Below are 26484 nucleotides of genomic sequence, written 5' to 3' on the forward strand. Positions count from 1 at the left end.
ACTGGACCACCAGGGAATCCTCTTCCTTCCATTTTTTAAAAATTGTGGCAAAATATACATAACATAAAATTTAGCATTTTAGAGATTTTTAAGTGTGCACTTTAGCAATATTAAGTGTTTTCACACTCATGTGAGGCCATCACCACCATCCATCTCTAGAATGCTTTCTTTCTGCAAGACTGAAAGTCTATACCCATTGAACATTAACTTCCCATCCCCATCACCCCAGCCCCTGGCAGCCATCATTCTATGGACACTTTCTATGAATTTGACTGCTCTAGGTATGTCATATAAGTGAAATAATATGGTATTTGTCCTTTTATGACTGGCTTATTTCACTAAATATAATGTCCTTAGGGTTCATCCACGTTGTAGCTTATTTCAGAATTTCCTTCCCCTTTAAACATGATTAATATTCTGTTGGGTATATACACCACATTTTTGTTTATCCATCCATCTGTTGATAGACACTTAGGTTGTTGTTGTTCAGGCCCTAAATCATGTCTGAGTCTTTGTGACCCCGTGGACTGTGGCATGCCAGGCTCCTCTGTTCTCTACTGTCGCCCAGAGTTTGTTCAAATTCATGTCCATAGAGTTGGTGATGCTATCTAACCATCTCATCCTCTGTTGCCCCCTTCTCCTGTTGCCTCAATCTTTCCCAGCATCAGGGTCTTTTCCATGAGTTGGCTCTTTGCATCAGGTAGCCAAAGGATTGGAGCTTCAGCTTCAGCATCAGTCCTCCCAATGAATATTCAGGGTTGATTTCCTTTACGATTGACTGGTTTGATATCTGTGCAGGTCAAGGGACTCTCAAGAGTCTTATTCAGCACCACAATTCTAAAGCATCAGTTCTCCGGTGCTCAGCCTTCCTTATTGTTCAACTGTCACATCTGTACAAGACTATGGAAAAACCATAGCTTTGACTGGACAGAACTTTGTCAGCAAAGTGATGTCTCTGCTTTTTAATATGCTATCTAGGTTCATCATAGCTTTCCTTCCAAGAACCAAGTGTCTTAATTTCATGGCTGCAGCCACCACTGCGTTTAGTAACACTTAGCTTTCTTCCACCTTTTGGCTACTGTGAATGATGCTGGTATGAACTGAGTATGTACAAGTATCTGTTCGAGTTCCTGCTTCCAGTTCTTTTGGGTATATATCCAGAAGTGGAATTTCTAGATCCTGTGGAACTTACATGTTTCATTTTCTGAGGTTTCACCATGCTGTTTTCCGTAGCAGATGCGTCCTCCATTAGTTTTGCATCCGTGGTTCTCTTCCTGAATGAGATGGGGTGCTGGTGTGACGACCACCTGGGGCTGCCGTGAGGGTGAAGCGAGATGGTGTCTGTGAAGGTCTCAGCAGGGTGGATGGCACACAGTCAGTACCCAGTCCATGCCCATCTCTGCACTTTCCTGGGGAGGTGGAACTCTGTTAGCTCACAGACATGGGAGACATCTGCTCTCTCTGGGTATCTGTCAGCCCTCCAGCAAGCTGACCATCCACTCTGGGAGTCTCCAGCCTGCTCTCTGTCTTCCCCTCTAACTCTCCTCTCCTTCCCAGGCTGTGGCGCAGCTCCTGCAAACACTGGACCTGGAGAAGAAGGCCGTGGCCGTGGGGCACAGCCAGGTGAGTAGGGCGCCTTTGTTTGCCGTTCTACCCATGACATCAGGGACCCACATGAGACCTGACTCTTGTCCTCCTCAGCTTCCGCTACTTCTGTGTGTCTCCTTTTCCCCAAGCTGAATGCAGGGCTAGTGACTCTCTGCCCTCCTTATAGGACAAGGCCGTTAAGATAAAATGTGGTAAGTGTGGGTGGAGAGACCATTGAGGAATATTTATTAGAGGTGACACTCTCAGGGACCTCAGCGGTCTGCAGAGTTCACATCTGGACCTTAGTAGAACTCTCTGAACCTCAGAAAGGCCCACTTTCACTCAAAGCCTTGCAACTTTTACTTTGCAACCACATGTAACACAGCTGTAGTCTTAGGGATTAGCAGCAGTAAGTGAGAGAAGGGATGAGAAGAAGGTGTATAATTTCAGAGCTGAGGGACATAGATTTCTCCAAATGGGTGTTGAGCCAGCAGCCCTTCAGAAAAAGTTTAAACACTCAGAGAAGAATTTCATGGAGCCCTAATGTGCTCAAGGCATCCTCAAAGTTTTCATGAGGGATCATACAGTGTTCAGGGCTCCCCAGATGACTTGCCCCGGGGGCCTTCACCCACTTGTTTCAGTAGAAGACCCACTACCACCTCCCAGAGTGAGTGGGTCATAGTGTGGGGAGTGAGCTACAGAGTTTATGGACTCAAGGACCAGCTGGTGGGAGGAGAGTGGGGACAACATCTAGGAATACAAACTGGAGACAGAGGAGACTAGAGGACCATTTCCCCACATAGTTACCTTCTGAGTGATTAACGTTGTCCAGGAAACCCTTGTCAATTGCCTTCCATGTTCAGGTACCATGTACAGTGCTGGGGCAGGACCGTGGTTTCCAGAAGCCCATCCTGGGGGCACTATTGGCCCTGAGTGCCTCTTATCAGAGTGAAGTGTCCTGCCCCATCACGCCTCTTTCCTCAGAGTGCTCGCAGTCATTCACACTGGTCTTTGCCCCCTAGACACACCAGCCTCTCCCCACAGGCTTCTTGGTCCTGCTAAAGCCTATGGTGGAAGCTGTTATTCTGCTGTGGTCCCAACCTGATTGGTCCACAGGACGTTCTGTGGACGTTTCCAGCAGAGGAGATAAACCCACTGGGCCCCACCACAAGCCTGGTGCTGTGCTAAGCAACATCATATGGTATTCCTCTTTCCCCTCAGAGTCTCTGTTGAGATGATTATAATATCCCTTCTTCACCAGAGAGGAAACTGTACCTCTGGGAAGTCAGCCCCTTTTCCAGTTCCTCTCAGGATCCAAGAGCGCGGCTCCCATGGAAATTGTGTACCAGTACAAAGCCCAAGTTCTTTTCTTTTTTTTTTTTTGTCACACCACACGGCACATGGGATCTTAGTTCCCCAGCCAGGGATTGAACCCGTGGCCCCTGCATTGGAAGCATGGAGTTTTAACCACTGGACTTCTAGGGCAGTCCTCCCACATTCTTTTCAATATGCTGTGGTTCTGTTGTTTAGTCATGGAAATATACAGCAAATTATTTAATCAGAGGAATTCTTCTTCAGCTCCAAGAACATCATCCTTTTAGACTAAACAGTGGTTCTCAAAGTGTGATCCCTGGACCAGCTGCCTCAGCATCACCCGAGAGCTTCCTGAAAACAAACGTTGTCAGGCGCCGCCACCCCAGCCGGACCACTGACTCTGGAATCCTGGAGGTGGAACCCCACAGTCTGAGTTGTAGCAGGCTCTCCAGGGCATCTGAGTACATGCTTGGGTTGGAGAACCCCTGTTCAGATAAGTGCCTAGCTGCTTCATGAGTTTCAGTCAGTCCTTGTGACCCCAGCAACCAGTGCAGAGTAAGGAAGAAAAGAGCCAGATGGGCAGCCACTTTTCGCAGTCTCAGGGGGTGAGACAGAAGGTCTGCAAGCCAGAACACCCCATGGTAAAACAGGAAGAGTTCTGAGTCGTACTTCGCATTCACTAAGAAGCCACCCAGGGCATGTCAAAGCCCATGCATCCTTTCGGAAGCCGGGGTGACAGACCGCCATCTTTAGGGGCAGATGCAGGTGTCACGCTTTGTCAGGCTCATCGCTTCATAGTGGGGAGGCTGGGAATGGGAGAGAACAGACTGAGCTGGGCCACACCCCGGCCCCACCGCCGCCTCAGCGTGCGAATGTGGAATGAGTGACTTAGTCTCTCTGAGCCTCACTTCCCCCATCTCTAAAACGGACCCTCTGCTTTCTACCTCCCAAGTCGGCTGTGGGGATCAGTACATTGCCATTTGACAGGGGTGGTGTGCCATTGTTTGTGGTAGGCATTTGCCAGCAGGGGCAGGATGCTTGTCAAACAGGGTAACATTTTAATGTTTAAAGAACTGATCTCCTCTAATCTGGAAAACTACTAAGAGAGAATAGCTAATTTCTCAGCAGTATTAGACAGGAGAGCCATGGCCGCATTAGATGTTGAAACCTGGCTTGCAGCACTTTGAGAGCAAAAGCAGTGTGCCTAGCAGCGGCTCCCAGAGACCCCATTCGGAAGGGGATGTTGGGACATTACACTCTGCCTGGGTCCAATAAGCAGCTGGGTCCACAAAGAGCGAGTCATTTAGATTTTCCTTTGTGATTCTCAGCCCCCAGTGCCTTATCGAGGCCTATGCCGAGGGCCATGACATTTATGAAAAAGGTGGGATTCCGCATGCAGTTGGCCTCCTGCACGGCGATCTGCTCTTAAAAGAGAAAAGAAAAGGAAAAAAAAAGTCACGATTCTACAGAGGCGATGACTTATTCCCATTCTGTGTATGGTCGTTTCCAATTATCTTTTTAATGAAAGCTTCATACTTAATCAATAACAGTTTTGGCAGCGCCTGCCGACTTTTGTAATATACGGACTAGTGCTGTCATCACTTTGATCATTGATTTTTTTTTTTTTTAACAGCAGCTTTTGGGACTCACTAGCTTGTGAAATTAATACAGTCATTATTGAGGCAATCTGATAGGTAATGAGTCAATCATGTCTTTGTTTCAACGAGGCTGATTGTCTTGGCAGCCCGACTCATAGGAAGTGTTGTGTAAAGCGATGGAGGGTTACAGAACAGAGTTAATTAGCAGCAATGGGGTGCGCTAATCTCCACCTTCCCTCCAAGGAAAGGTTTACTGCAGGGCTGGTTGGTCATGGTTACAGAAAACAGGTTTAAGGGGATGGAGACTCGACGGAGACCCTTGGTTCCACCTGGAATCAGATTACTGTTCGGCCACAAACCCTTGATGTTTGGGTACCACATGAGCCAGGGAATGAAAGCTCCTCATGCCAATGATGTGAATGGGTGCAGGAGGTGGACTTGAGGTTCCCAGATAAAGTCTCAGCTTTGCTGTTCACCAGCCACGTGAACTCAAGTTAAAATGGGACATAGGAGAAGAGCTTCTCAAAATGCAGATGCCATGCAAATGTTAATTACATTCAGTGACAACCATGGTCTCCTCTGGAGTCAGAGAGGGAAGTGAATCCCCACGTTACCATTTGGCAGTGCAGGATCTGGGCAGAAACATGCCTTTTTTAGCCCTAGGTTCTCCCTCCATCAAATGTGGGGATTGAACACTTTGCTGGTGGTCCAGTGGTTAAGACTTCCTGCTGCCAGTGCAGGAGGCTGGGGGTTGATCCCTGGTTGGGGAATTAAGATCCCACGTGCCACACAGTGCAGCCAAAAAAGATTTTTTAAATGAGGGGTGGGAGGGGGTTGTGGTAACTACCATCTAAGATTCTCCATGTCAAGTCTTTTGCCTGCATATCAAGCATCTGATTCAGATCCAGAACATAGGAGGGCTCCATCCGTGTTAGCCGTTAACGGATAATGCCGTAGATTACCTGACAGTGTCAATGATTTAAATGGTGCTCTCCAGCAGCTGGCCACCTTTGGGGCTACAAACCGCATCTGGCGAAGTAACGCACGAGACTGTGCTCAGAAAAGGAACAGCATGAGCTCGTCTCTCCTTTACTTCTGGGGAGGCGACACCAACTGCAGTGACCCTGGTGCCTTGGCCAGGGCAGGCCTGGCCCCAGAGCTTCAGGCTCACTCTGAAAACCCTCTGCTGTTCCCCGCAGTCTCTCAGGGGCAGCTCTGTGGGAGCTGAGAATGCATTGATCCCTTTGCCGTGGGAGCCCCCATCCGTTATTGAGAGCTGAGGCCCAGAACTGTGAACCTCCAGCTGTCTTCCACTCTATGCCTGTGCACCTCCTGCAGGCGGCTCCAGCCTGGCCCCAGCCTCTTCAGACTGAGAAGGGCTGCCCCCACTTTCCCACATTCTCTGCCCCTCCTTCTGAGGCAGGACCGAGTGTTTCTGGGGCAGCTCTTCTCTTCTGGCCAGCAGCACTTGTCACAGAATGCACACCCAGGAATGCCACCCAGCCCGCTGGTTCTGCACCCCCTGGGGCGGGGCCTGGGAATCCGCATTGACCACACTCCCCGGGTGGTGCCAGGACCTGGAGATGTGAGGTGCTTCTCGGCAAACGTGCATGAGTCCCCCCAGGGATTGTCCTGATTCAGCAGGCCTGGGGTGGGGCCAGGGATGCTGCGTTTCTAACAAGCCCCCGGTTGGTAACAGTGACCACACTCAGGTGTGTGAGCCATGCTGTGCAGCCCCGGGGGCCAAGAGAAGGGAAAGAGGAGGCCTCAGGAGACAAGGTGCTCTGACCATTTAGAGCCCCGGTCCAGGGCAGCTGCTCACAAACATTTTGGGTGGACGCAGAAGTGGGGCTGAGCTGCAGCCCCTCCCACGTGAGACAGTCTAATGCATTTGCGGAACGTCAGCTGCAGCCTTCCCTCCCTCCAGGTCTTCCTCAAGGCGGGCGTGGTGTCCAGGCTGGAGAAGCAGCGGGAGAAGCTGGTGTCTCAGAGCATCGTCCTGTTCCAGGCGGCCTGCAGGGGCTTTCTCTCTCGCCAGGGATTCAAGAAGCTGAAGGTGGGGGCGCTGAGTGTTGCATGAACGTGGCAGGGGCGTGGGATCTGGAAGAGCGTCCTCCGTACTGGTCCAGGGGCTGTCATCCCTGCTTCTCACACTTGCTCTTGTGCACAAATCTCCAGTGGATGTTGTTAGTGTGCAGATCATGGTCCAGTGAGTCTGGGGTGGGCAAGGAGGTCTGCCCATCTCCCTTGCTGGTGCCCACACTCTGTCCAGGTGATCAGACTTTAATGGATCAGACTTTGTAAGATGATACAGCTGTTTCTAGGATGTTGACATGAGTTTGAGTAAACTCTGGGAGTTGGTGATGGACAGGGAGGCCTGGTGTGCTGCAGTCCATGGGGTCACAAAGAGTTGGACACGACTGAGTGGCTGAACTAACTGCTGCTGCTGCTGCTGCTAAGTCACTTCAGTCGTGTCCGACTCTGTGTGACCCCATAGATGGCAGCCCACCAGGCTCCCCCGTCCCTGGGATTCTCCAGGCAAGAACAGTGGAATGGGTTGCCATTTCCTTTTCCAATGCAGGAAAGTGAAAAGTGAAAGTGAAGTTACTCAGTCGTGTCCAACTCTTAGCGACCCCATGGACTGCAGCCCGCCAGGCTCCTCCATCCATGGAATTTTCCAGGCAAGAGTACTGGAGTAGGGTGCCATTGCCTTCTCCGGAACTAACTGAACTGACATCAAATCACTGCTGATGAGAGCCTTGGTCAGGATGTCCAGAGGTTGTCCAAGCCCTCCTGGGTTGGAAATGATTTCAGTCTGTCCCATCTCTGGAGAACTTGGCTGCCATGGATCAGCAGACAGGGCATGGGCAGGATCTGTCCACGGAGGCCTTTAGGACCAGAGGGCAGGGTCGGAGTCTGCAGTCCTGAGCCACTCTAGGCCACCATCCTCAGAGCTCTCCAGAGACTGAGTCTCCTGTTTGCAGCCTGGACGATGGAGAACACAGCACGGCTCTAGAGGCAAACAGGAACCACGTTTGAATCTCACCACTAGCACAGAGTCGCTGAGTGGAGCTGATATGAGCTGGCATGCACGTAGTACAGGACATGCCACAGTGTAACTGCTCAGGAATACCAGCTGCCGCTGCCCTAGCGTTGTTGATTTCTGCCACCAGCACAGAGTCTTAGCGCACATGCCCCCAGCTTCTGTGAACGTGTAAACTCACAAATACGTACTTGGTAAGAATAGAAAAAGGCAAGAAGATTAATAATGAAAATACTGTGAGCTATCTCACCAGCCCGTTGTACTCAGGTAGTTTATGCCGTGGAACAGTTTGCAACAGGTTAAATTAAGAGCCTGGGCTCTGTCTGCAGCGACACTGCAGGGGTTCAGATCCTGACTCAACCTCTGAGAAGCTGTGTGACACTGGACGAGTGACTGTACGGCTCTGTGCCTCAGTCTTCCCATCTGTAAAACGGGGATGATGATACCACCTACCTTCATAGGGCTGTAGTGAGGACTGAGCTGCTGTAACGTGCTCCTGGTAGTGTCTGGCCTGTAGGCGGCACTGTGCCGGCTGAGCAAGCCTTGGCTGCTGTGATGGTGGCTTCTTACTTAGCTTGAGTCCCACCTCTGATTAGAATGACCTGGGTCAGCGGTTCTCAAAGTGTGGCCCCCAGAGCAGCAGCATCCACATCAGCTAGGAGTTCGTGCACAATGCAGAGTCTCAGGCCCTGCCCCAGGCTCACTGAATCAGATGCTCTGGGCGGGAGCCCAGGCATCTGTGTTTTAACAAGCCCTCCCGGAGATTTGATGCACACTCAAGAGTGAGAAGCATGGACTTGTGTTTAAATGCACTGGAAATAGTATCTCTTCCTTAAATATCAACTGACAGCATCATTATGGCCACTGCTTCTTGTAGGCAGGTTTCAGGGATTTTCCAGGAGAGTTTTGCCTTGCACAGTGACTTTGGCGCCTAATCCTCATGTGAGAGGTACAATTGTATAATATTTCTACTCCTTATTCTATTGTTATTATTAGTTATTCCAGACTAAATTGTGGCCTGATGCTGAGAGCCTGACTCCATTAAAGGAAGCCTTTTTTTTTTTTTTTTAAGTTCCCCATCCCTTCCACTAAGGATAAACCAATATTCTCCAGCCCCCTCCCTCCACCCCCTCAACCCCCCGCCCCGGCTCTCTGCCTCCTTCACCTGAGCTGGGAAGGGCCCTCAGTCTGCACTCTTATCCCCTGCAGATTCACCGACTGGCCGCCCGGTGCATCCAGAAGAACGTAGCTGTGTTCCTGGCAGTCAGGGACTGGCCGTGGTGGCGGCTCCTGGGTTCCCTTCGGCCCCTGCTGAGCGCCACCATCGGGGAGGAGCAGCTCCGCACCAAGGAGGTGGGTCCACGCGGTGGGCGGGGCGATCCTCCCCACTCCCCCACCCCCTCCAGCCCACTCCCTAGTGTTTGCATCCAGACCAGTACCCACAGCCCTGGATATTCTTCATCCAGAAATGCTCCACCACTAGCTCTCACTTCCCCTTTACAGACATCCCTCTGCACCAGCTGGCACAGCCTCCCTCCACCCAGTACCCAGCTCCTCAGTAGGCGAGTGGGTGCCGGTCAGAGGCAGGCACTTCACCTCGGGCGTGGGAGCGTGTGCTCCCACTCCTCCCAGAGAGGGTCTGCGGGAGAGTCCATGAGCCGTTTATTTTTGTGCCTCTCAGAGGACACTCCCCTTACCCTCCCTTCAACCCCCTTAGCACCCGCTTGATACAGGTAACTGTTCTGATTGTGGTTTAGTTGCTCAGTCGTGTCTGACTGTGACTCCACAGACTGCAGCCCACCAGGCTCCGCTGTCCATGGGATTCTCCAGGCAAGAATACTGGAGTGGGTTGCTATTTCCTTCTCCAGCAGCTCTTCCCAAACTGGGGATTGAACTCGGGTTTCCTGCCTTGGCAGGCAGATTCTTTACCACTCAGCCACCAGGGAAACTGTTCTGACTGGTTTCTGGTTTATCGTGCCTGTTGTTCCTTTTGGCAAAAATGAGCAAATACAGGCATATCTTGGAGATAGTGCAGGTTCAGTTCCAGGCTGCCAAGATAAATCGGATATCACAGTGAGTCACGTGAACTAGGTGGCTTTCCAGGACCTGTACGAGTTACGTTGAGGCTGTACTGTAGTCTGTTAAGTGTGTATAGCATTTGGCGCCCCCAGAATCTGCATACCTTAATTAAAAGATAACGCTTTTGGAAAAAATGCGCCAATAGACTTGCTCACTGCCAGGTTACCACCAGCCTTCAATTTGTAAAAAATGCAGTATCTGCAGAACCCAGCACAGTGAAGCAAGGTATGCACATACACACGCGCGTGCACACACACATACACACAGGACTAATGGTTTCTTTCTTACACAAAAGGTGGCATACTATATATTCTTCTGCAACTTGCATTTTTCACTTCAAAATAGATTTTAAGAACCGTGCCACGTCCATATTTTTGGATTGTCTTTTAAAATATTTTAGTTGAAGTGTGTTTGACCTACAGCATTGTAAACGTAAGGCATACAACATGTTAATGTGCTGCGTTTATGTATTGTCACGTGGTTCCCATTTTTATAGAAATCTTCCTTGTTCCCTTTTCATGGCCACGTGGTCCTCCTTGGGGTGTGCATTTTATGGTTCGCTCCACTGGCCTGCAGTGGGTGAGCATTTCAATTGCTCCTGACAGTGGTGCTGTAAAACTCATGATGACCCCCTGGCCAAAAGTGGTAATTGGGGAAGATGAAGAGCTGGGTGCCCCGTGTCACTCCGGTGTGCCCTGTCTCACTTGGGTGTGCCCCGTCTTAATAAACAGTGGTCTTGTCCCAAGGATTTGCATCCAGACCCTAGTCCGGGCTGGTATGGACCGGGCCTGCCTGAGCAGAGATGACCATATTCAGCAATGGCCGTCATCACAGATTGGCTGGCTGAATCACCCACTGCGTTTGCTGGCCGCTCTTAACACACGTGGACCCTACGCCTCCAGTCCAGAATGGCTTCTGTCACTGTGTTTGCTTTGTAGGCGGAGCTCACAGCGCTGAGGCAGAAGCTAGAGAAGTCAGAGAAGTCTCGGAATGAACTCCGGGTGAACGCAGACCTGCTGGAGAGCAAGGTACCCCCAGCCCTCCTGCGCGGAAGGGAGGTCTGTTGATGGGGAAGGTGACAGTGAGCCGGGCATGGTGCTCAGTCCCTTCAAGACTCCTCAGAATCTGTGAGGCTCATGCCACTCCACTCCCCATTTTACAGAGGCGGAAACGCGGGCTCTGGGGTATTAAGGGCCTTCCCCCAGCCCCACAACCAGCAAGTGTAGAGATGAGTCTCAAAGCCATGTCATGTGGCTCCCAAGGGAAGAATTGCTTAAATAAGTCACAAAAGCACAGCTTGCAGGGGAGAACGATCACTGTGACCCCAATAAGGTGATCAACTTCTGATTGTCAGAGCATAAAATAAAGACACACCACATTCTTGAGGATGAAATTTGCAACACGTGCAACTGACAGAGAGTAGCCATAAAGAACTTCCTCAAATCAATGGGGAAAAGGTAAACATCCCCGTAAAAACAAAGCGGGGTGGGGGTGGGGGGGGCAAAAATTAGAAAATTGGCAGCTCTCAGCAGGGAAACTCATTTTAGGAGTTTAAATGATCAGGAATGCAAATGGCCATTAAACTCCTGAAAAGACTACTAACTAGCAATCAGGAAATGTACATTAACAGCACAACAGGTATCACTTAATGCTTGAAATGGGCAAAATCCTGAAGTCTGATGTCGCCAAGTGTTGGCGACAGGAGTGCGTAGCAGCGGGAACTCGCGCTGCTGGTATGGGTGAAAGTTGGTCTCGTGGCTCTTAAACAGTCTAGCATCGTCTCTGAGAGTTGACGCTGCCTGTGCCCTGTGGCCCAGCCATTCCATTTCTAGGCTCACGTGCTGGAAAACCTCTCCCACAGAAATGAAAAGACAAGACGCTCTCAGCAGCAGTGCGTCTCATGTTGAAGAACATAAGCACCAGAAAGGGAGTCTGTTGGCAGAATGGAGGAACACATCTGGTTAAACTAAAACCTGAGTTACCACAGTGAAAATGAACAAAGAGATGGGCAAACTATGGCCCACAGGGCAAACCTGTTCCGCCACCGGTTCTTTATAAATAAAGTTTTATTGGCACAGCCTCACCCATTCATTTGTGTGCAGTCTCTGGCTGCTTTCACGCCAGAAAGGCAGAGGTGAGCAGCTTGTGACGGAGACTGTGTGGCCTGCAAAGATTAGAAATATTTACTATCTGGCTCTTTATAGAAGAAAAGGCCTTTCAGCCAGAGATAGAAGGACCAGTTTGGATTGCCCTTAAAAAACAAAGTGCCGAAGAAAAAGAATTGAGGACTGTTGGCTTTTGCTGATGAACCTAATTACAATCCCTGCTAGCCATCCACCAAACCAAGCCCTATTGTCGGCAGTGACACCACCCCAGCCGCATAAACACAGGAAGCTCTGGTTTTGCTCTGGACAGAGAGTCTGCCACGCTGCCTCAGGACCCTTGCACCAGCTGCCTCTACCTTTCCTCCAGATCTGCACAGAGATGGGGACATCACATGCTTCAGATCTAGCTTCAGACTTTTCAGTCCACAGATGTCTTCCCTGACCATTTACGTAATATCACCCCCCCGCTTGACCTCCCTCCCCGTCACCTCCCTCTGTTTGACACCTGTGGCACTCCACCGTCTGAAAGCGAGCTTGCACGTTTACCTGCTTGGGATCTGTCTCCCTCTGTTGGCCTGGGGACTTTGTGAGGACGGGGACTTTGCCCTGTCTCTGGCTGTATCCAAGGGGTCTGGTCTATGACATGGAAGGTACTCAGATACATCTGACGAAAAGGGAATGAAGAAGGGAATGAATGAGCTCCACCTGAACTTCAGCAGAACCCTGTGACATACCAGGGCTTCCTGGAGACAGGCAGCGGGGACTAGGGCCAGCCAAGCATTCGCCTAGGGGGCGCAATTTAAGGGAGCCCTGAAAACCTCAGAAATCAAGATCGGGAATTCCCTGGCGGTCCACCCTCACGGTCAGGCGAGGGGCAGGGGCTCCTGGAAGGGAGGGTCTCTGGTGCACCAGGAGGAGAGCTGGGCTGGGCTACTGCCCCTCTTGTGGACGACACTGTGAGGAGAGGGAATGGCACCTGAATACCTCACATCCTCCACTGAGGCTCCAGAGAGCCAGCACCTGACCCCTCTTGCCGGAAGTAGCCCTGAGTAGAGCAGCAGAAGCAGTCGGAGAGCTGTGGGCTGGTGCGGAATATAGGTGACTTCCCGGCAGAAATTCCTTCCCGCCAAGCTGACATTTTATGCAGTAATCCATCACGAGCTGTCACGTTGGACTTGGGCATTTGCGATGTGTCAGCTTTCGGGGGAGACTTGGAGAGGAGGAGGAGGTGAGTGTTTCTAACATCTGGAGCTCCAGCTCACGGGACATTGGTGGTAGAGGAGGGAGCCAGGCTTCTGAGGCCCGAACTACGCATGCTCATGTCAGCCCCTGCAGAATACCCTGCCTGGGCTCTTTAGTCTTTGTATCATACATGCAAAAAGGAGCATGAAGTCTTGAAAAAATAAGATAAAGATTTAAAGCTAAGAAAATCAGCAAAGGGAACCAGGAATCGAAGAATACACAAAATAAAGGAAAGAGTTAGAATATAGACCTCGACCATTGGCCTTAGACTCCCTCTCAATTCGTGCCTTTGCCTGTGCTGTTCCTTCTGCCTAGAACCTCCCACCTCCCCCTCCTCACCTGGCAAGTGTCTGGTCATCCCTTCATACTTAGTTCAAGTGGTGCTTCCTCCAAGAAGCCTTCCTTGATGCTCTAAGGGTGGGTGGTGGTTGTTTCATCACTAAGTCAAGTCCAACTCTTTGCAACCCCATGAACAGAGGAGCCTGCCAGGCACCTCTGTCCATGGGATTTCCCAGGCAAGATCATTGGTGTGGGTTGCCATTTCCTTCTCCAGGGGATCTTCCCGACCTGGGGATTGAACCTGTGTCTCCACTTGGCAGGTGGATTCCTTACCACTGAGCCACCTGGGAAGCCCACGGGTCCATTAGGCCCCGACTATAGGCTACTAGTGGCCCTGTGCTTCCCCTCACAGCATTGATCAGTGCCTCCTGATCACCTCCTGCGTCCCAGCTAGACTGGGAGACCCTGTCCTTGGGAGGCCTCATCACATCTGCCCCGCCCCCAGTGCAGAATAGACACAGAATGGGTGTGTGGGGAACTATTAAAAATGGGTTGACATTTTGACACAGTGCTTCCTAGTAACCAAAGCAAAAAGAAAACCAGGATATTCCATAAACATGTTGTGTCTGGGTTATGTGCATACACACCCACACACACCCCTGTTGCTTGAGCAAAGAGTAACTTTTCAGGATAGGGAGATAATCAAGATATTAGAGGAGCTTCTCCCATGAAGCCTTGTTAAAAGGGCCCTGAGGGCGCTCGCCTGTATTCACACAGTAACTATAGACGGGGTCTGTAGAAATGCTCTTGGTAGTGTCACATTGAACTGCAAGTCAAGGGCGTGATGCCCACACCACAAAGAGAATTCAGTCAGGAGTCGAAGCGGAGCTTCATCCCGGAAGCACATTTAGATGACTGTCAGGACTTCTTCCTCTTCCTCCCCAACGCCTCCTCTTCGTCGTCGTCGTCTTCCTCCTGCCTTTTAAGCTCTGTGTAACAGCACAACATACAAAAAAAGTGTACACATCATCAGTGTGCAGCTTAATGAATTTTCACAAAGTGGACGCACCAGTGCAACCAGCACCCCCAGCGCTGGTTGACACAGTTCGCTCCCAGGTTCCCCTACCTTGTGCCCCTTTCGGCCGCTGCCCTCCATCATTAACCGCAAATGGACTCCTGACACTAAAGAATAGTTTTTGCCTTTTTTCTGAACTTTACTGAAATTCACTGAATTTGTGCGTTCCTTTGTCCCTGGTTTCTTTGATTCGACATCGCTGGTAACGTTGGTGACTATTGTTCACGGACCCCCCTCTGCTGTAGACTAGTCAATTACATGCAGACACCCGTCCTTACCTCTTCCTCTAAAGGAACATTCGACTGTTTCTATTTTTCAGCTGTAAAGAACCAGCTTGCTCTGGACCTCCTGATGTGTGTCTTTTGGTGCACAGATCACGCATGGCTGTTAGCACACACTGAGGGATGGAACCGCTGGGCTTTAAGTTATTTCTGTGTCCAGTTTTCATAGATGCTGCAGGTAGCTCACTACCGTGTTGGTGTCCATTTGTTCCCTGACAGCTGCGGGTGAGCCTTCTGTCTGCTCCGCGTCTTCCCAGCACTGGGGATTGTCTGCCTTTTTCATTTAGCGACTGTGGCTGGTGAGCAGTTGTGCCACCTTGATTTTGATTTGTGTCTTTTCACGCATTTTTGGCTGTTTGGTTATCTTCTCTGACAAAGTGGTCTTTCCAGTCTTGCCTATGGCGTCTCTTGTTGATCTGAAGCAGTTCTTCATAAGCCGTGGGCGTCTGGTCCATTGTTCAGTGTGGATGACTATATAACTAGCGTGGATCCCTTCCACTCTGTGGCTTGTCTGCACTGATGGAGTAATTTATCGAGTGTTTTCCGAAGCCCTGCATCTCTTCAGGCCCGACAGAGGGCAAGGAGGGGGTCCAGGGCTCCAGAACTCCCACACCTGCATCCGTACAGTAGATGTGCTGTTTGTGCTTTGATTCTGTTTTTATCGATTCTCAGATGAATTATTTTCTCCCTTTGTACTTTGCTGAACCCAGTCCGCAGCCTCTCACACTAGGAACTGGCCGTGCATCCCTCTCACATGTTCTAAACTGTGCATCTTACAATCAATGGCAGCTCAGATTTGGTGAAATGTAGCGTGTTGGGCCCAAGTAGGATTCTATTTGGAGAAAGGGCTCTAATTCCTACCTTCCTCCCTGCAAAGCTACTGTTGATTTGTACTGGTTGCTTTTGCACTTGAAAGAGCATCAGAATCAGCCATGAGCGCTAAGTCCACTCGATCGTGTCCAGTTTTTTGTGACCCTATGGGCTGCAGCCTGCCAGGCTCCTCTGTCCATGGGACTTCCCAGGCAAGAATACAGTAATGAGTTGCCATTTCCTCCTCCAGGGGATCTTCCCTATGTCTCCTGCATTGGCAGGCGGGTTCTTTACCACTAGCACCACGTGGGACGCCCTCAGAATCACCTGGAGGGGCCGTTACCCCTATAGCTTTTCTGGCTCCATCTTTCATGGTTGGGCCCGGGAGGGGATCTTGGGGATTGGGGTCCCTCCGCACTTCTCCAGCAAGCCTCGAGGTGACCCTGGTGCAGAGGGTCATGCTACGTTAGGGTAGTGGGGTTCTCCTCCTCGAACGTGTGTCAGAATCCCCAGGAGGATGGGTTAGGGTGTGAATCGTCGGATCCCAGCCTTTAAGATTCTGAGTCGGTGGCTTGGCATGGCCCTGGAGCTTTTGTAGTTCTAATAAGTTCTCAAGTGATGCTGAACCTGCTCATTCAGGGCCCGCACTTTGAGAAACGTCAAGTTACAGAATAGATACGAACTGTCTCCTTCTACTCGGTTCTTCTGTCTTGGAAGGGAGCTTCTGTTAGTTGGGGAGCAGACGCTCCTTCAGGGCTGTGCATCAGGCAGCCCCCCAGCACCCTTCTCAGCGTCTGCACCCCACCCCTTGTCTCGGCAGGGAAACAGCCACAGAAACGTGGCTGGAACGTGGTGTGCCTCATCAGCGAGAATGCCGTTTGACGAGCCTTATTAAAAAGACAACATTACTGCAAAATGATTTAAGTGCTTCATTTGCAAAGGAGCTAAAGAGGAGATGAGGAGCCTCTGAGATGCCAGCTATAAATATTCTTCAAGCATGCAGGATCGGCCTGCATGCCCAGTGGGATTTGTATTTTTACAGGGAAGCAGCTCGACTAGGTGGGAGCACCAGGGAGGCTGCAGGAGCACCAGGCAGTGCCTGAGAGTGGGGTCGTGTCTTCTCTCTGGAACATGTACAGGACCTCATTTATGGCCAAGGACTGAGGCCCATGTGCACACCTGTCTGGCCTCATCAGTCCAGGAAGTTCCACTTCTGGGTGAAGAATCGCTGCGGGAAGTAGCGGGGCACGGCGGGGACTGGAGATCTAGGGCAGACGTGCATTAGTGAAGCCCTGAGAGAGGTGGCTCCCGATGGCCGTGACTGTCCACCAGCAGGGTGGGCAAGGGACGTGACTCATTTGACTCGGGGGTCAGATGGCCCCTGAGCCTTGACCTCGTCCCAGGCCTCCTGGCACCTGGTTCCATGCTCTAGTGCAGCGCCAGGCCTCTGTGGGGACGGGATGTTGGAGCCCCCTCATCCCCGGGGGAATAAAACAGCCTGGCTTCCTCCCTGACTCAGGATGTTTAGGGTCTCTTGAGCCTTCACCAGGGGCCCTGGGGGAGGGTAGCCTCCTGGCAGACAGCGGCTGCAGAGGCTCTGTGGATGCCGGGCAGGCACGTTCAAGAATGACCACAGTGGGTTGAGCCCAGGACCCGCAGAGGAAGGCACAGCAGGGAAGTCTTGACTGCACCTCCACTCCCCCAGAGGAGAAGAGGGGCCGTTGTCTTCTCTCTGCCTGCCTTCTCTGCTGGTTCATTTTCTGTTTCTGTCACTCAGGTTGATGGGGATGGGAGGGTTCTTTCCTGTAGGGGTCCACAAGGCTCCCTTCGGCTGCAGTCCGGGTCTTACCTGGCCACTGACCTGCACTCGCTGGCCATTCCATCACCTCCCTGAGCCACATGTCCTGGTCTGTTCCAGAATGACCACCCGTAGGGGCCCGGGGGCAAGGGATCAAGCTGGACGGGGGACGCCGGACAAGGAACAGCATCCGGACAGAGGTCCAGCCAGGACCCCAAGTCAGGCTGCCTGGGCGGGACTGCCTCCGAGTTCAATCAGCTCTGATCTGAGCAACTCATCCCACCTCTCATAGCCGCTGACTCTCGTTCTGTGTGAGCGAGTGGCAGAAATATACCCTCCTGGTGAGGCTTCTGTGCCCAGGACTCACGTGTCTGTTCACAGCAGTGGCTGAGTGTGAGCTGTTTCTCATTCTAGGGCTTAAACAAACAGGTCCTTTGGGTTGAGAAAGCACAGGGAGAGAGGGGAAAGGGCACTGCCGGCTCTCCAGGGACAGGTGATTTGGGGTCCAGGAGTCCTCGAGTTTAAGAGCCAAGACATGGGAGCTCCACACGTGGTTTTTTTCCCCTCCCCAACAGCAGAGTCTTTGAAGGCAGGTCTGGCAGGCAGTAGGTGCTTGCATTGTGCAGGGCAGGTAACTGTGACAGCCCAGGGGACCCTGTGTGCTCAGCAGTTAAGGTCCTTCACATCCCTGCAACCCACTGTTCCCCCGCAGTGTGGTGTCTGTGTGCAGGATGTGTGGAATGTTATTTCTGTTTGACTCTGCAAAATGTACAGCAGATTCATTCATTTCTGTCTCCCTCTCTCTGGCAGACCCTTGGAGTCATTGTCCCTGAGTAGAAAGAGGGTTTCTGATGATTCAGCCAAGCAGTGGATCCAGGGAGGATTCCAGAATAATTCCTGATTAATTGGTCCTAGTGTGGTCTGCACAGGGCCCTTCTGGGTTTGCAGCCCGGCTCTCCCTCATTAAACTGGCCTTCATTTTGCACCCACCTGCTAGCTCTGGGTGTGGTGCCCACCCCTCAGCTCAAGGACAGAGCCTCTGGACCCCAAAATGTGAGAAAGAAGAGGGCTTTGTGAGGATGGGGACGGTCAGAGGCTACTGTCTGTGAGAAAAGCAGCTATTGCTTCCCCAGTTTGGAAAGACGAATTGTCCTTTGAGCTCCAGACTTGGGGTCTGCGGAATTCAAAATTAATGCATTAAATTAATTCTGTGCTCTCTTTGCTCAGGCCGATTAGCACAAATCGAATTTCATACTCAATGGTTAAGGCAAAGAGAATACTCTCCTGGTGTTTGGTATCCGTGCTGATGACAGGGATGGAGGCCGTGTAGGGGTGTGATTGGGGGTGTTCCTGGAGTACACTGGCCTGTAGTTGGCACCCATTGCAAGTGATTGCTTTTCCAACTTGAATGCCTTTGTGCACCCCAGTGGCTCAGATGGTAAAGAATCTACCTGCAATGGATTGACCTGGGTTCGACCCCTGGGTCAGGAAGATCCTGAATGGATCTGGCAACCCATTCCAGTATTCTTGCCTGTAAAGTCCCAGTATTCTTGTTTATAAAAACTCTCGAGAGTCCCTTGGACTGCAAGATCAAACCAGTCACTATCCTAAAGGAAATCAGTCCTGAATATTTATTAGAAGGAATGATGCTGAAGCTGAAATTCTAATACTGTGGCCACCTGATGCAAAGAACTGACTCACTGGAAAAGACCCTGATGCTGGGAAAGATTAAAGGCAGGAGAAGGGGATGACAGAGGATGAGATGGTTGAATAGCATCACCGACTCAATGGACATGGGTTTGAGCAAGCTCCAGGAGATGGTGATGGACAGGGAAGCCTGGCGTGCTAGTGTCCATTGGGTCGCAAAGAGATGGACACGACTGAGCAACTGAGCTGAACTAAAGTCCCAGGGACAGAGGGGTCTGGCAGATTGAAGTCCATGGGGTCGCAAAGAGTTGAACACCATTGAGCGACTTCCGCTTTACTTTAAGTCTGACCCACCTAGAGCCAAGTGAGGCTAAACTTAGGAGGTGAGCCTAGCTCCCCTGGAGTGTGTTGGAATTCAGACCCTGGGGCGGCCAGGAGGACAGGAGACGTCGCCTGACTCAGCGTTTCGTAGCTCAGGCGGCCGCAGCCCCAGGGAGGAGGCGGCGCGTCCAAGGCCCGAGGCTCATGGTGTCTGAGCTTGAACCCTGCGCGATGCCTCGTGCCTTGTTTGTTTCTTTTCCTTCCCTCCCTCTGGACTTGAGCCACTGCCTCGTGCCAGCAGAGCCCCAGTTTCTTGAGGACTCTGCTGTGCAGCATCATTTCTGTCCTCCTTGGCCATGAACTGTCCGCTTGTATGTTTCTCTTCTCACTCACCTTGGCATATCCTTGAACCCGGAAGGCTGTATTATGAAACAATAAGACCACAAAAGCGCTGACTCACCTGGTGTTTCCCATTTATTTTGGGGGGAAAAAGCCAATGCAAGTGGGAATTCACTTAAAATATAAACATTTAAATTTTTAACTTAAAACATGTCTGCCTCAACTCACTGAGGTGGGACCAAAAACTCAAGATCTACTTCTTTTTTAAACCACACCCCTCACACACAACTACATGATTTCCAGTTTCGATTTCTTTAAAGCAGAGCAAATGGCAAAGGAATTTGAATGCAGAAGGCTACACTTGGAGTTTTTCCATTTTAGTTTTTGCACCTACACCTATATGACAGAATTTTAAGAAGCAACTCACTTGTGTTCATTCCCTCCAAAGCATTCAGCCTAGTTTTCCTGGAAGTTCTTGGCCCCGTCACATCTTATGGGTTTGTGTAATAGCTGATAAAATAGGTAATTGCGTAAGAGCATGTGAGGAATAAACAGGCTGTGAGCACACACTGTGACAGTGTGGCTGCAACCTGGTAGAGGCAGCGGGCCCTGGGGAGCCATCGAGAGGCTTCCTGGCCGAGAGCGCCCAGGGCAGGTCGGCATCTGTGAGTGTGCGTCTTACCAAGGAAGCCCGTTTGGCCAAGTGAAATGACTTCCTGAAGGATGGCTAAGGAGAGTTTCTACTAGAATAATTGTTAACTGAGCATTTACTGTGTGCTTGGCACCGTGCTAAGGTCTGTGTGGATTATCTCACTGAATTCTCTAAACAATTCTATCCACTGTCCCCTTCCTTCCTAAAGTGGAGAAAACCGAGCATTGGAGAGGCATCCTGTGTGGCTGAGAGTCACACAGAGAGTGACTGCTGGGCCAGGAATTCTAACTCACCAGGACCATAACATCCCGACGCCTGTGCTCTTAACCACCTTATTACGCTGCACGGTCGCCTTGCAATAAGACCTAGTATCAGTGCAAGGATGGTCCCATGGAGCGTGGGCGGGAGGAGAAGGGTTGGCAGCCCCAGCGAGTAACCCTGCCTTAACCCTCCCCCTCCAGATCGCTGAGCTGACCACAGAGCTGGCCGATGAGCGCTTCAAAGGGGACGTGGCCTGCCAGGTGCTGGAGAGTGAGCGGGCAGAGCGGCTGCGGGCCTCCCGGGAGGTCCAGGAGCTAAAGGCGAGTGGTCGGGAGCGCTGGGGATGCGAGTGCTAGAGAAGAGTGGCCGGGAGGGTCGGGCCTGCCCTGCTGTACTCATATCTGGGGTGCACAGGCTCACTGACTCCCATGCTGGGGGTCCTGGGGGACATCCGAGTCTTCCCAAGTCTTGGCCTTGGAGGTGTCCTGGGTGAAGAGTGTGGGGGTAGGGGTGGGGATAAGGGCCAGTCCTGCACCTTGGGTGAGATGGCCACTGTCTTAGCTCCCGTTTGAAACCTCGAGGCCTCTCTTCCAGAGCAAGTATGAGCAAGTCCGGAAGAATCTAGGAGAAGTGGAGAAGCGGTTGGAGGAAGCCCAGCAGAAAATTCAGCTGAATGATTTGGAGAGGAGTCACACTGGGGGAGGTGAGTCCTTGGGAACCATGGGGTCAGACACTGGTGGAAGAGCTCTCCTCTTCTCTCTCACTCATTCATTCACACGCACGGAGCACTTACAGCGCTCTAGGTGCTGCACTAGGGGCTGAGGTGTTGGCAGAGAAAGCAGGAACAGGTCTTGCCTTCTTAGGGGGTCCAGTTCAGTGCAAGAGGCAGGCATTAAACAGGCAAGCCAACCCTATCTAAGGTAATGAATGACCAGTGTGACAGGCGCTGTTCATTAATGATGCAGAGGATGATGGGAAAAATAGCGGTTCTGTAGATGGGCAGTTCAGTCCAGTCACTCAGTTGTGTCCAGCTCTTTGAGACTCCATGGACTGCAGCACGTCAAGCTTCCCTGTCCTTCACCATCTCCTGGAGCTTGCTTCAAACTCATGTTCATCGAGTTGGTGATGCCGTCCACCCATCTCATCCTGTGTCATCCCCTGTAGATGGGCAGGGCACCCCTATTTAAGAATCTTTTTTATATGAGTAATTTTAATATAAGTTTTGGGGCTTCCCTGAAAGCTCAACTGGTAAAGAATCTGCCTGCAGTGCAGGACACCTGGGTTCAATCCTTGGGTTAGGAAGGTTCCCTGGAGAAGGGAAAGCTACCAACTCCAGTATTCTGGCCTGGAGAATTCCATGGACTGTATAGTCCATGGGGTTGCAAAGAGCTGGACATGACTGAGCGACTTTCACTTTCATAATATAAATTTTTATTAAATTCCAGTGAGCCAGGGTCATTGGAAGATATCCTGATGCTGGGAAAGATTGTAAGCAGGAGGAGAAGGGGGCAACAGAGGTTGAGATGGTTGGATGGCATCACCGACTCAATGGACATGAGTTTGAGCGAACTCCGGCAGATGGTGAAGGACAGGGAAGCCTGGTGTGCTGCAGTCCATGGGGTTGCAGAGAGTCAGACACGACTAAGCGAGTAAACAACCGTATAAACTTTGAGGAACTCAGTTCAGTGGTTAGGAAGTGAAAGCTATAAAATCGCATTTCTGGATTTGAATCTAGACTCTATTACTTTGGCCAAAGAAATTATCGCGCCTTGGTTTCCTCATCTTTCAAATGGCTGTAGACAGAGATGATGAATGGAAGGTGTTTAGCCACGTGCATGGTACAGAATGCTGAATAGTTGTTGCTCGCTTTATTATTATTTCTAGTAGCACTAATAGTGGGATCCTTACTCCTGCTCATCACCCGCGGAGCAGGGACTACTCCTGGCCCTATCTGGAAGTGATGTCAGGCACTTGGTTAGCAGTCAGAGTGACTTGCCCAGTGAAAGGTGTGCTCAGCGGAGCCAGGGGTTCCTGGTGGTGCCCATCTTGGTCGCCTGGAGACACATCTCACGGCTGGCTGGGCAGGAGGCATCCCTGTCATTTCCTCTCCCCAGTCGAGACGAGTCAGCTGAGGAGGCTTCCTGGTGTGTCTGTCAGCCTTTATAAAACATAGTCCTCGTTCCTCTAGTGCCTCCAGAGAATCGATGCCCTAGAAACGTCAGGGACACTTGAAGGGGCCGAGGTCAGGCGGTGGTGGAGGAGGGAAAGGCATATTGGCTCCCTACTCCACTCCTGGCATCTCTCATCCCGGCTACCCGCAGGGCAGGCGTTTGCCAGGGAGGTTCATCCCGAGGAGTCTGAGAGTCTCAGGTACCCGAGCCCCAGCAAGGTGGGGCCTGCTCAGGGAGAAGGGAACCTGTTTGCCCAGAACCGGCACAGGTTCCCCAGAAGAACGGCAGCCCCGGTTTCATCCTGATGGTGATTTATGTTTGAACGATGCTCCCCGGCCATTTGTCTTCCTGTGCAGAGATACGGGAGTCGGCTGAGGGGGAAATGCGCTGAGCTCAGGAGCACATTAGTCACAGTGCTGCGCAGGCTTCCAGCTCAGGATGCTTATTCCAGGAAGCCAATCCACAAGTATTTTGTTTTTGATTATGAAAGTAGTACGTACTCATTATAGAAGATGTCTATGACATAGGAAAGTTGAAAGAAGCAATAAAACACTTTAATTACACCACTGCAATGCTGCCATAACCTCCCCTGTGGATCAAGCTGGGGTAGAAATTATTGAAAATATATATGCTTTCTCAACTATGCGTGGTGAAATCTTTAAAGAGAACCTCTCATGGAATGTATTCAGCACTGAGCTGGACTCTGGGGCAAGGGTTGTAGAAGAATTTTAGTTGGGCCTTGCTGTCCAGAGACTTGCAATGTCAGTGGGAGGCCAGGGAGGCCCAGGAAAATGGTACTGGAAAATGAAGGGCTCACTGACACGTATGTGAAGAATGGCGCCCATGGGGAGGAGGCTGGAGGCGGCACCTGGCCTGGGGTGGTGGAGCATGTCCTCAGCTGTCTGCGGCGCCCACTCACGCCCCTCTCTGGAGCACACAGCACACTGGCCACCCCAGAAATCCTTTCTGCTGCCCTTTCCTTTTTGAAGCTGTGCCATTTGCCACTTGAGATTTTTTTTTTCCCCTGATGGAGAGATAGGATTCTTTTCCTACCATGATATTATTTACCCTGATGGAAATTTGAAGAAGCTTTAACTTTTTACAATTATATCATCCTTCTGTTTGGGTTAGTTATGTGAGAATCACCCCCGAGAAGACCTCAGTCCTGCCATCCATCTGTCCATCGATCCATTCACTCACCCAGCCACCTCTGAAGTGAAAGTTACAGAGCATTTATGATATGCTAGGCATTGTAGTCGGAGAAGGCGATGGCACCCCACTCCAGTACTCTTGCCTGGTAAATCCCATGAATGGAGGAGCCTGGTGGGCTGCAGCCCATGGGGTTGCAAAGAGTCAGACACGACTGAGCGACTTCCCTTTCACTTTTCACTTTCATGCATTGGAGAAGGAAATGGCAACCCACTCCAGTGTTCTTGCCTGGAGAATCCCAGGAACGGGGGAGCCTGGTGGGCTGCTGTCTATGGGGTCACACAGAGTCAGACACGACTGAAGTGACTTAGCAGCAGCAGCAGGCATTATAGTAAGTCCTGTGGATGTGAATACGGTCGTGAACAAAACAGAAGTTTGCTTCCCTCATGAGTTTGAGTCCTCTTCTGAACTTCCTTAAGTTCCTTTATGAGAGTCCTGGTCACGCTTTGTTCAAGCTCACTTTACATGTTTGTCTCCACAAGTGAATTCTTCTGGAAGATAGAATGGTTTCTTATTCATTTCATGATCTCTTGTGCCTGGTATGTAGTGTATTTGGTTGGATGGAAGGTAGATGGAACAATGGATGATGGATGGATGGATGATGGATATATGATGGATAGGTGGATGGATGGATGGATGATGGGTGGGTGATGGATTGATGGATGTTGGGTGGATGAATGGATGATGGATGGATGATAGGTGGGTGGATGGATGGGTGGATGGGTGATGGATGGATGGTGGCTGGATGATGGAAAGATGGATGCTGGGAGGATGGATGGATGGATGGATGGGTGATATTTGGATGGATGATGGATGGATGGTCTCTATCTTACACTGTCCATTTGTACAATGTTTTCCACATCTCTATTACCTTAAACAATGTTACTCTTTTATTCACTCAGAAAATAAGCTGTCACAACCTCATGTAGCCTGTTCTATTCAGCGAGTTTTCATCACCACCAGTAAATGACTTTTTTTTGGAAAATTTTACCAAATCAAGGGATTGTTTAATTATTACATAGAGACATGTTGCAACCAGGGTCTCTGTTGCTCTTTGCATAGTAGACACTTTAGTTATTGTTCGTTGATTTATTTGTTAATTAATTCAACCATCACTGATGATGTACTCTGTCACCCAGTGTGAATGGCCAGTAGATTGGCCAGCTGGTAAACTTGTTTTACCACACGGGAAACATCCGTGTGTAGGGGACTCTTCTAGAGGGTGTAGAGAAACCACAAATATATAAAACAGCTCCTCTACCCTCAAAAATTATGGAATTTCCATAGGGGGAAGGTATATGCACACATGTAGAGAAACTGAGCCCTGTAAATGAGCAAGCTTAAAACAGTGAGTGGTCAATAATGTTCAACACCTGGATGTAGTCAGGGAAGGCTGCCTGGAGAAAGTGGTGTTTTTAAGCTTGGACTTAATGTGGGATTTCCAGATCCTAAGCCTAGGGTCGAACCTCAATTTTGTTAATACTGTGAAATTGTGCACAAAGGGCTAAGGATGGGAGGGAACCGCCCTGCTCACCGAGTTCCCTAACGTATCTCTGACTCTGTCAAACAGCAGACGAGTGGCAGATGCGCCTCGACTGTGCTCAGATGGAGAACGAGTTCCTCAGGAAGCGTCTCCAGCAGTCGGAGGAGAGGCTGGAGTCAGAGCTGGCATCTAGGAATGAGCTGGAGCAGAAGGTAAGGGGGGAAGATAGTCTGGGTCATCAGGGTCGCAGAAATAGGGCAGGGTCTCGCCTCCCGCATCCAGGTGTTGACTGAACCCGAAAAGGGAGAGAGGGCATCACCTGTTTCATATGCTTCCACCTCCGCTGACGCCACACGTGGAGGTCGCTGTGGCGTGTGGGCAGCAGGTCTCCTCTTTGTCACAGTGTCTGTTAAGGTCTTTAGCCTGTTTTTACATTGAGTTGTTTGTTTTCTGATTTTCTGGTATATTTTGGATAAGTTCTTTATCGGGTATGTCTTTTGCAGATGTTTTCTTCCTGTCTTTGGTTTTTCATTTTCTTGAAAGTGTCCTTTGCAAAGTAGAAATGTTTAGCTTTAATAAAATCCAGCTTATAAATTCTCTTTTTCATGGGTCATGCCTCTGGTGTTGGAGAAGGCAATGGCACCCCACTCCAGTACTCTTGCCTGGCAAATCCCATGGGCGGAGGACCCTGGTAGGCTGCAGTCCATGGGGTCGCGAAGAGTCAGACACAACTGAGCGACTTCAGTTTCACTTTTCACTTTCATGCGTTGGAGAAGGAAATGGCAACCCACTCCAGTGTTCTTGCCTAGAGAATCCCAGGGACAGGGGAGCTTGGTGGGCTGCCGTCTCTGGGCTCGCACAGAGTCGGACATGACTGAAGTGACTTAGCAGCAGCAGCAGCCTCTGGTGTTATATCTAAAAAGTCATTGCCAAATCCAAGGTCATCAAGGTTTTCTACTATGTTATCTTCCAGGAGCTTTATAGTTTTGCATTTTATATTTACATCTATGATCCATTTTGAGTTAATTTTTGTGTAAAATCTGTGTCTAGATTTTTTTTTTTTTGCTTGTGAATGACCAGTTGTTTCCTCACCATTTGTCTAAAAGCCTCCATCCACTATATAGCATTTGCCCCTTTGTAAAAGATCAACCAACAATATTTCTGTGGGTCTGTTTCTGGACTCTATTCTG

At 50.5% G+C, this 26484-nt stretch overlaps 1 protein-coding gene across 1 annotated transcript in view; it reads left to right on the forward strand.

Moving 5' to 3' along the window:
- The window catches only part of MYO18B (myosin XVIIIB), a 239396-nt gene that overhangs the window by 98351 nt on the left and 114561 nt on the right, over window positions 1–26484 (forward strand). Inside the window, 7 exon segments of the mRNA XM_052654574.1 lie at window positions 1558–1623; window positions 6427–6555; window positions 8752–8895; window positions 10560–10649; window positions 20632–20751; window positions 21026–21134; window positions 25382–25506. Coding sequence (XP_052510534.1) covers window positions 1558–1623; window positions 6427–6555; window positions 8752–8895; window positions 10560–10649; window positions 20632–20751; window positions 21026–21134; window positions 25382–25506 — 783 coding nt within the window.

Source organism: Budorcas taxicolor, chromosome 17 (assembly GCF_023091745.1).
Source record: "Budorcas taxicolor isolate Tak-1 chromosome 17, Takin1.1, whole genome shotgun sequence".
Taxonomy (NCBI): domain Eukaryota; kingdom Metazoa; phylum Chordata; class Mammalia; order Artiodactyla; family Bovidae; genus Budorcas; species Budorcas taxicolor.